The 10,059-nt window shown below is 25.3% G+C and overlaps 2 protein-coding genes across 2 annotated transcripts; one reads left to right on the plus strand and one right to left on the minus strand.

Annotated features, from left to right (window-relative positions):
* Positions 1-4,218: 4,218 nt before the first annotated feature.
* PCYB_001150 (CYIR protein) lies at positions 4,219-5,572 on the plus strand (the record flags this gene model as incomplete). Its single annotated transcript, XM_004228265.1, has 7 exons — positions 4,219-4,245; positions 4,387-4,686; positions 4,778-4,941; positions 4,965-5,007; positions 5,035-5,140; positions 5,268-5,361; positions 5,482-5,572. Exons 5-7 carry the CDS (start codon positions 5,035-5,037, stop codon positions 5,570-5,572), a joined length of 291 nt encoding a protein of 96 aa, XP_004228313.1. The 5' UTR covers positions 4,219-4,245; positions 4,387-4,686; positions 4,778-4,941; positions 4,965-5,007.
* Positions 5,573-7,595: 2,023 nt separating this feature from the next.
* Positions 7,596-8,605, minus strand: PCYB_001160 (CYIR protein; the record flags this gene model as incomplete). Its single annotated transcript, XM_004228266.1, has 4 exons — positions 7,596-7,739; positions 7,821-8,093; positions 8,188-8,340; positions 8,420-8,605. A coding segment is annotated over one exon (185 nt), but the record flags the coding sequence as incomplete, so codon positions are not given.
* Positions 8,606-10,059: the final 1,454 nt, after the last annotated feature.

Genomic DNA, 10,059 nt, shown 5'->3' on the forward strand with positions numbered 1-10,059 from the left:
ATTGTGATTATGTTTCTTAAGTATTATAATGTATATGAGTATCTCATATAATTTATTTTGATGGGCAAAAGAAATTTTCTAAAACAAGCATGCGTTTATATATTTGTAAATAGTTTATCTGTAAAATACCAATTTTTAATTGTTTATTTTTTATTTATGTAAAAATTTTGATAGTAAAATAAAACATATAAACGAATAATTAGTATAGCTCAATTTTTTACATATTATGTTTCAATATTTGGTTAAGATGAGTTACATAGAAAGGAATGTCTTATATAATTATTAAAATATAATCTTACATTTTTTCGAGAATTCATATATCTGCAAAATAGGGGAAATTATAATTAAACTCAATTTTTGTGAAATATAAAAAGTTCAAATGCATATCAACTATGATTTTATTGAGAAATTATTATACAATAAAGATATATTATAAAAAAATAAAATGAAAATACATGTAGAGATAATTGCTTTTGCTGCCTTTATTCATAATGAATAATTTTATGCAAACTTCATTTTAGTACATTTATTTAGAATAAAGTAAGAGAGAAAGAATAGTGAAATATCAAATAAAAGGTGAATTAATTTAGTAGGAATAATTCGTTTACTTTTTGTCGTTTAGTTTTTAATAAAACTCAGCTACCCTTTTTTTTATAGTTATATTTTGTCGTTACAATACCTATACATTGTACCAAAGGTTGTAAGAATAATAGTGATGCATAAAAAGTGAAATAATAATAAAAGTGCAAATAACAACTGCGTAATATAATTTGTTATATAAAACACACATATTGTAGTATTATAAGCTTTTTGTGGATGTTTTTCCTATATCGTACATTTAAATTTGTTCATATAATATACATTACAATTTATTAAATTTTTAATAATGGAAATATAATAATGTTATATTTTTTAGAATATTTCAAAAAATATAGGTTAAACGTAATAGGAAACATGTAATATAAGTGGTCATGTATATTATTTTATATTTGTTCTTAAAATAAATATTCAAAACATTCTGATTAACATTTATTGCAAATAAGTATATGAAAAAATCATTAAAAAAAATTCATATTTATGCTTATTTAACTGTTTAATAATCGTGTAAATTAATTAATTCTAATACTACTGTTGGGAATATAAGAAGAACATAAAATGAACAAGCGAAATTAGAATAGAAATAAATATAATAGAAATTATTTCAATAAATTCTTTCCTATTTTTTTATTGCTATATAAAACTAATGCTATATTGGTAAATACCGGCTGCACATGTTTTAGTTGAAAATATGTAAATGATAATTATAATACTAATTTATATCAAATAAAAAATATTTAGAAATAATTTTTTTATTGAATTTTATTAAAATTTTATTAGTTTATTTTACCAAATAAACGCAATATGTGTTCTTTTACCAGGTATATTTTACATCTAATTCATTTTAAAATGTCAATGGAAAAATAAGGTTGCGGGCATTTCCATTTAATTAAAACAAAATCATATTCATTATAAAATTCGGAAAAGTAAAAATCAAAAAAATTACTTTAAAAATAGTTAATGATTAAAAAAAAGTAATCTTTATAAATATGTACGTTATCCTTTTTCAGGGGGAAGTAATTAGACTTGTCTAATCGTCATTGTTTTCATGTTTCATAAATTGTAATGTGTGCATACATTTGCGCATATTATATGTTGTACGCAATTTACGAAGAAGAACGATCAATCTGTATTTTTACCATATATAATTCATCATCAATTATAGGTGTATATATTGAGAGAATAATAATTTTTAAGGGGGAAAGAGCAAAATGTACTTGCGTGTGTAGCACAAGAAAATTGAAAAATTAGTAAACAGGTTAATGCAAGTTTAGACTATGAAGGATCATTCTGAAATATGCAGATGAAAAATATTGAAAAAATATTGCATAATTCTATAAATACATTATATTATTACAAAAAATGATAAACTATAAAAAGTAAGATGAATTCCTTTTTTTAACAGCACTATTAAATATTTTGATAGGATGCAGTGGACAGAAAATATAAAATAGGAATATATAAAACTACTTACAGTAGGTATTAATGTGCAAAATTAGATAAATCGTTTAAAAAGTACTCCTTAACAACACACGTAAAAAAGGGACAATAATCAAAGAACAAACCGTCCCACTAATTATTGGTTAAATTTGAGGTTTATAAATAAGTCAGTTCACTTAAATTTTTTAAACTATCTTTTTCAGAACATTAATTTTTATTTCTTTTCCTCTACTTTTGATTGGTGTGTAGTAAATACTGTAATATCATGAAGTGTGTAAGATATTATTTATTTGGTTTTCTGTTTATACATTTTTTGTATCGTAAAATAAGTGAATGTAAAGGGGAAGTAACACTATTCTGTTGAAAGTACATTTTTATTAATGACATATAATTCTCGTAATACTATTCAAGTAACTTTTTATTTTCTGGAAAAAATGTATAATTTTTATTAAAGAAAATTGTAAAATAAGCTAGATTTTTCTTTTTTCTATTAGATGAATATATAAGATTATATGAATATTTTAAATTTAATTCATATATTAAGGGTTATATATTATCGACTATATACACATGGTGTAATTTATAATAATAATATAAAAACCATGGGATATAATTACTTTGATAATTAAAATAAGAACCGTATGATTACTCCTAAAAAAATTATACACTTTATCTGTACATTTTTTTTGTTACAAAATACAATTTTCTTCGCTAAGATTAAAGAAAAAAATGTGATTTAAACATTTTTACATTTTTTCAAGACTTATATTGAAAAAAAGGTAAATATAAATATGCATGATAAAAATGAAAACGTTTTGTTTTATTTGGATTAAAATTCTTATTCGACTTTTTTATGTATGCATTATTAGAGTGGTTCGATATATAATTACGTATATTTATTGTTCTCTATATATTGTATTCACGAATGTTATTATATTATTTCAGCGATAGTATCGTTTAAAAATGGTAAGAATTATGTCGTATACCTTTACTATGCTACTAATTTATATGAAACTGTGTCATTTATGCTGTAAAGCTTAAGAAATATAATACATTTACGTGAATAAATGTGTGAATAAAAAATTTGAAAATAATTAGCGATCTTATAAAAAATATAAGACATTATTATATGTATATTATGTAAATGTATTTTTAAGAAAAATTATGATTCCATGTTATTATAGGTTATGTACTTAACACTGTCTCATCCCTTTTTATTTACCTTTAAAATTTAGAATAAACTTTTTGAAAAATATTTTTTGGTATTTTATCGGCAGGATTTTTTCTTTTACTTGTGTGTTTTTAATAATGTCAAAACAAAAAAATCTGTGCATTATATAATAACAATTAACGTTTAGATTGATAATAATGTTTACTGATTGCTCCAAGGGGAAAATGTGAAATGAAGGAAAAAGGGAACAAGTTTTTAATTATATAATAAAGTAGAGAAAAAAAAAAAATGTAACACATTCATGATTAATATCTTTTGATAATAAATTTATTTGTGATAATAGTTGATCGTTCTTAACTCTATTTGTTTCCTAATTCATAGAGTGCATTAAGTTTTTAAATAATTCTTAAATTATAAATGTGTTCACTTTAAGACGTTGCAATAACCGCTACTAGTTATAAGTAATAAAACAAAGACAATAGAACTGTAGAAAATTCTCCCGTTTTGAATTCCCAAACTAATTTACTAATGAACAATAATACGCATTGTTCTTATGCAAAGTAGTGTTATATATACAAACATTTAAAAAAGCATAAAAAAATATTATATAAATTTAAGAGAAATTACACGACACGTTAACAAAATTTTAAAATAATTATTATACGTCATTAGTACGTCTTTGTTCCATATTTATAAATAATAGGTTTGCAAAGTAATAGTGTTCCACAGAACATAATATTTTAGGATAACACAATGACATATATTTGTTAATACCCCTTTTTGTTTTAAAACAAAAACGTATTTATTTGCTTGATATGAACACCACAGTAATGAAGCTTGAAAGCATTGGTAAAAGAACAATTCTTATAGGTATATATTTATTTATAATCTAAATTTTAATTACAGAAAAACTTAAAACAGGTAATTTGAGTAATAACACATTTTGTGAACAGATATTTACACACGTTATATGTCCATAATTTCCCCATATTTGATGATTTCAAACAAAAATGGCTGAAATAACTGAAGACGAATTGGTATATTTTGTTTTTTATTAAACGTATTATTTATGGAGCATCATTCATATAGCATGAACTTATTAAAGACAGAGAAAGACACCTCCCAGTAAACAAGAATTTAAATATCTTAAAATAGTTTATTTTTTTCGTAATCTTCAGGAATATCTATTAAAAGATTTTCCTTCCCACAAGAACTACGAAAAATTAAATAATAGAATTCAACATGATTCGAGGTTTGCTAGCCACTGTAATAACATGAAAATGTTTAATTACCAAAACTATGAGATGAAGAAGCTTTGCAAACGAATTGCTTGGAATCTTCACAATTTATCTATTATCCTTAGGAACGAAGAACCTAAGGTTAGTTGTTCATATTTTAAACATTGGATATATAATGAAATAAGGAAACTGTTGATTACTGGATATAATTTTGAAAAAGATGAAGAGTGCTGTTTATAAGTTACTCGATTTATGATATTAATCGGAGTTTAGAAAGAAATATCTGTTATTATGGTTTCTATAACAATTATGATTTTCATGAATGGAAGAAATGAAAGATCTGCATAATTATTTTAAAAACTATACGATTTTTAAAACAAAAATTGTTTGCGATTATGATAAATGCAATCTTTATAGCAAATATATTAAGTATATTCTTAGAATATATGATACCCATAAATACGAATGTTGTAATCCTAATTTGGCCGAAGGATAGTGATTGTCCTAAATATTTTAAGTGCCATAAATATTGCAATTCACAGAGTCTCTCATCATTATTGAGATGTAATGATGCTTCATTAGGTCCAAATGTGCGAGAAAAGGTACCCGAAGAACCAAAATTACAAGACAAAGATCCTTAGAGTTTTAGATCGAAAAAATTCAGAATCGAAGTGGCTCTTTTCAAGATATAGAAGTGCGTCAAATAAGGGAAAATGGATTTCAAAATCCTGGTATACCTGAAATAACGCGAGTAAAGGGTTCACAATTTCCCACACGAGCAGCTCTCCGGAGATGACTGAATACTTCTTGTTCTGAAATAGATGGTTCAGAAGGCAACTTAGGTAGTAGGAATTGCAGATTTAGAAAAACTGCTAAAGCGCCATATCATGAAGATTTGAGAGAAGGCATTAGAAAGTAAGTTGATTATACACCAGCAGTAACTGAGAGTAGTTACCTTCAGTACACGAAACAAGAAGATGAATAAGTAAACACTGAAGCAGGGATTTATTACTAATTAACACCTAACCCATATAGAGAATTAGAAACATCAAACTATTCTTACAAACTGCACCAGAATCCCTTAGAAACGGAAGATAGAGATACCTTTTCAGCATACACAGGTTAAAGTAGAAGTTATACTGAAATGTCCGAATATGAAGGAGACGAGTACACAACTTCAGGATGGTTTAGTTCTTATTTCTCTAGTATGCTCGAATCATTAAAAAACAATATTTACAGCGTTTCCATTGTTTCTGTAGCATCTGTGGGATTCTTGTATTTTTTATATAATTATTTTAAGGTAATTAAAAAAATATCTTTTACTATATAAAAAATTTATCTTCATAAAATATTTATTATTATAAAATTAGTGTAATTTACATGGCGTTATTATTTTCATTTTTATAAAAAACGTCTTTCTATCATTTAATATAATTCGCCAAATTTGTCTTAAATATTAAACGAAATGTTATATTTTTCTATGTTTAATAATCGTATTAACATTTATGATAATTATCCACATTTAAACACATTTTGAAATTCCTTTTGACATTTATTCCCATAATTTCGTCTTCTCCCCTGGAATCCCATATTTTGACGATAAATCATTTAACGTTTTTAATTAAATATCCACCATACTATTACATTCTTCCTTAAATAATTGTCATAGTGATCAACTGTAATATTTACCTCAGAATTAGATGATAAAATTGAAAATAAATTATTTTTCAAACATATTTCGAAGATAGATAGTTCTACATTTTCAGAATTATATTTTTTATGAGATACGTGCGGTACATCGGTAGTAAATCACAGGTATTTGTTATATTTCTTTAAATTAATTTCTGAATCGGATCATACAAGAGCGGAGGTAACTGAGCTAGTTGTCTTGGAAAAGTAGTCTATTCTGATATTATTAACCCAGTTTTATTTGTCATTCTAAGTGTATGCTTTAATTATAGATAAAGAATTAAATTATGTTAAGCGAAGTGATATGTAACATTATGTAATATGCATATTTTTGTATCCATAAAAATATTTTAATTGAGAGCATTTAAAAATGATTTTACCAATTGCACATCATTTAGAAGAGCGAATAATAATGCTCATCTTTTGACATGTTAAACACCTTTAAATTATTTATATAGACAAATTTATAATGACAATGCTAATATTAAATTGATAAAAATTTTTAAAATAAAAGAATTAATTTAACATATTTTTTGAGAAAAAACAATTAGAGTCATATAAGGTAGCATATGTATGCGTAATTAAATAAGAAATATGAGCTGCATAAAATGAATACCATTAATATTTTAAAAATTTGCACTTTTTTTCTACTCATTTTATCCCAATACTTCAAGTAGTACTATGCTTTTAAATTACAAATTTGTTAATGCAGCTTTAGAGGAAAAAATCAATTATTAACGTTAAAGTAAAGAATCCAAAAATGTTTATTATGTTTTTATTTTATGTTAAAAAAGTAATATTAAATATACGAAGGATTGCACACAATTCGGTTGAATTTAAAGATACATATATACTGTTGGAAAATCTTTTTAATATATAAAATGTTAGAGACATTCAAAGAACATGTAACATTTATAAATTGTAGACAAATACATCACTATGTATCGATTTATTCTAATAAACTTAGAGCAATTTAATTTTGGCATATATATTTTTTATTACTGGAAATCTTTACACACATCATGCTATCATTGATACGTTCATTTGGTATCAAAAATGAAATTAAAAAAATTACTATAATGAAATATTAGTTTGCATTTATATAATGTTTAACGAAATATATGACTTATCAGTATTTTATTATTCACATAATCACGTTTGCCAATATTGAAAAGGACTATATGCAAATGAGATATTATTTTCTTCTGTTGCAAAAGGAGATTCTAATAGTAGTACCCTCTCTATTTTTTCTTTCATGTTTTTTTGTTTGCTTCTGTTTTTCTTCGTAAAAAGCATTCATAAGAAAGTGTACTATGAAAAAAAAAAGCGTGAGATAATTAATCGTTATAAACGATCAAAATATGAGTGATTCTTTTATTGAAATATATTTGAGCTTGCTTGAGTAAGGAGTGTAATCAACAACATAATTCCTGTGTGTTAAAGCCAGTGTAGCACATTTTTTATATTTTATTTCGAGTTATCGCCTGTAGATTTACCAATAAGTGGTTCATTAACAGATGCTTCAACGAAAGCCTGACTGAAATAATTTCCCCCACCAGCTCTATCATCAGTAAGTGTGCTGTAAAGAGGACTACTACCAAAATCTAGAATACGATAAACGAAATTAACAGCAACTGCAATACCAGAATTTCTATCGCCACGATTTATAGCGGCACCATCTTCACCGTCTGAAACTTTTCATCAAGATTCCCAGCGCCAGGAATTTTGCTATCGAGGGATCTGATATCACTATCTTGACCTGCAGAAGTTGTGCTCCTTAACTCTTGTGCACCAAGAGCACTCCCACTTATATAATGGGGACAATGTTGATCATTCTCAAGGCTAACTGCTTCTGAATCTTTTTCTTCAGCTATAGTATTTTCACTAGATTCACTTCCAGGGTTAACTTGTAGCGAAGAATCATTTGAACTGTTATTTAATTCACTAAGCAACGAATGCTGTGAAGAAGATGAAGGTTGTTTTGGAATAGATACATGTCCAGTTGTATTAAAAGGATGAATACCTTTGGGGTAAGAAGCTTCAGGGTTGAACCACAACAGGGTCATTAGTAATGGATACATTCATCTGGTGATCTAAAATTGTGTTTGCTTTTGTTGACCCCCCTTCCTTTTCATGCGGATGTTTTATATTTAAGTCTTCTTTCCTTGCTGGTACATTGGTTCTAGATGATTGGGGATTTAACATCTGTTGTACTTTACCTGCTGATAGTTGTGGTGGTGCTGCTATTTTATTACAATCTTTTCTTCCTTCGCATGCGTTTTTTTATTCACGTTTTAATGTAGAAAAATTTCTAACATTAGATGCTCCATTATAACGACATTTAGGTGGTTGAAGACATTTGTCCATAAAAGCATTTATTTCAAAATCATCTATTAATTTATTTCGTAACAAATAGGGGGCGTAGCAATCTTTTAATTGGTCGTTTTTATTAATTATATCTTGTCTTAATCTTTGGCAATTTGTGCAGAATATTTTTGGGTCAATTCAGCAATTTGTCTTTTAATTTCCTTTTGAAAATTATCATTTTTAGTCATACATTCAAGCTGTTTGTAACTTAGGTAAATATCAGCATATCTATAATGTATTCCACGCCATCCTGTCATTCTTTTTTATTACGTCGTTTTATTCACTATTTAAATAATTAATTTAGAAAAATAATATTTATGAACAATTATAATAATAAATGATAAAAATGTATTTTAGCATAACAAGAGAGTGTTTTTAAAATTAATATGTGAGTTATCATAAATAGTACAATTTATTTATACCATTATTTATTGAAATGATAGCAAAAAAGTTGAATTAACTAATATATGGTTAAGCATTTGTTACATTTGTGTGCATTAAATAAATACATCGTGATGGCGATATACCGAAACGTAAGCTTTTCAAATTGATGAAAAAATGTTTATCTTCGTGTAAAGTTTATGCATAATGCAAAAAAATAAATAAAATTGCGAACGATGAGACGTTTCATTGAGGTGGCATTAAAAAATGCAACAAAATTTGTTCTAAAAAATATCATTTAGATTTATGCATAAAAAGAAATTAATTATACTAATAATAAATAATAGCAAATAAACACGATTTATATTTCTCACATTGAACAATGGAATAAATAATACATAAAAATAGTTAACAGTTTTTTATTATTTCAATATAACAATCTTTTCGCAATGTGTATCAAATAAATAGACTAATATGATTGCTAATTTATCCTTGTGTTGGTGCAAATACATATATCTTTTTTTGAGTCTTAATTATTAACTTAAGCATACGTAAATTTTTCATTTTTAATTTATTACAACATATGTGCATTACGTATTTGATTTATCTTTGTTTCGTAAGATTTGTGTAATAGGAAGAAAATAATATTGTTAAATTAGAACATTTTTAACTATTACAGACGATAACACATTTTACAATTTGTTAACAGCTAACATAAATATTTTATCATTTCTATTTGATTGTATTGTTAGTATCATTAGTTCGTTTACTAACTTTTATTATGCGCAAGATAATGAAAACCTTACACGATAATGTTCAAAATGCTATTTTTGTTATAACCTAACGTGTTAACACCTGGGAGAAATAATAATAAGATTTAGAATGTTATATTTTATATGACCATTACTGAATATATTATATTGCTCATAAGTTGCCATCTTAAACCTTTCAGACTTTGATTTTTTAAGTAGAGAATAAATAATAGTCTTTTACAGTGGTTATTATTAAGGACTGATTTAAGAAATTCTGTTTGTTTTCAGCGTTTAGATTTAAATTAAAGCTTTTTCTATAATATGCTAATTATATACTGAGATATATACAGTTTACGTTGTTATGGTATTTCTACACATTATACAAATCTTAAATGTTACAAAAAAATTACGTGCTTTAATAAAG

Source organism: Plasmodium cynomolgi (genome assembly GCF_000321355.1).
Source record: "Plasmodium cynomolgi strain B DNA, scaffold: 0004, whole genome shotgun sequence".
NCBI lineage: Eukaryota > Apicomplexa > Aconoidasida > Haemosporida > Plasmodiidae > Plasmodium > Plasmodium cynomolgi.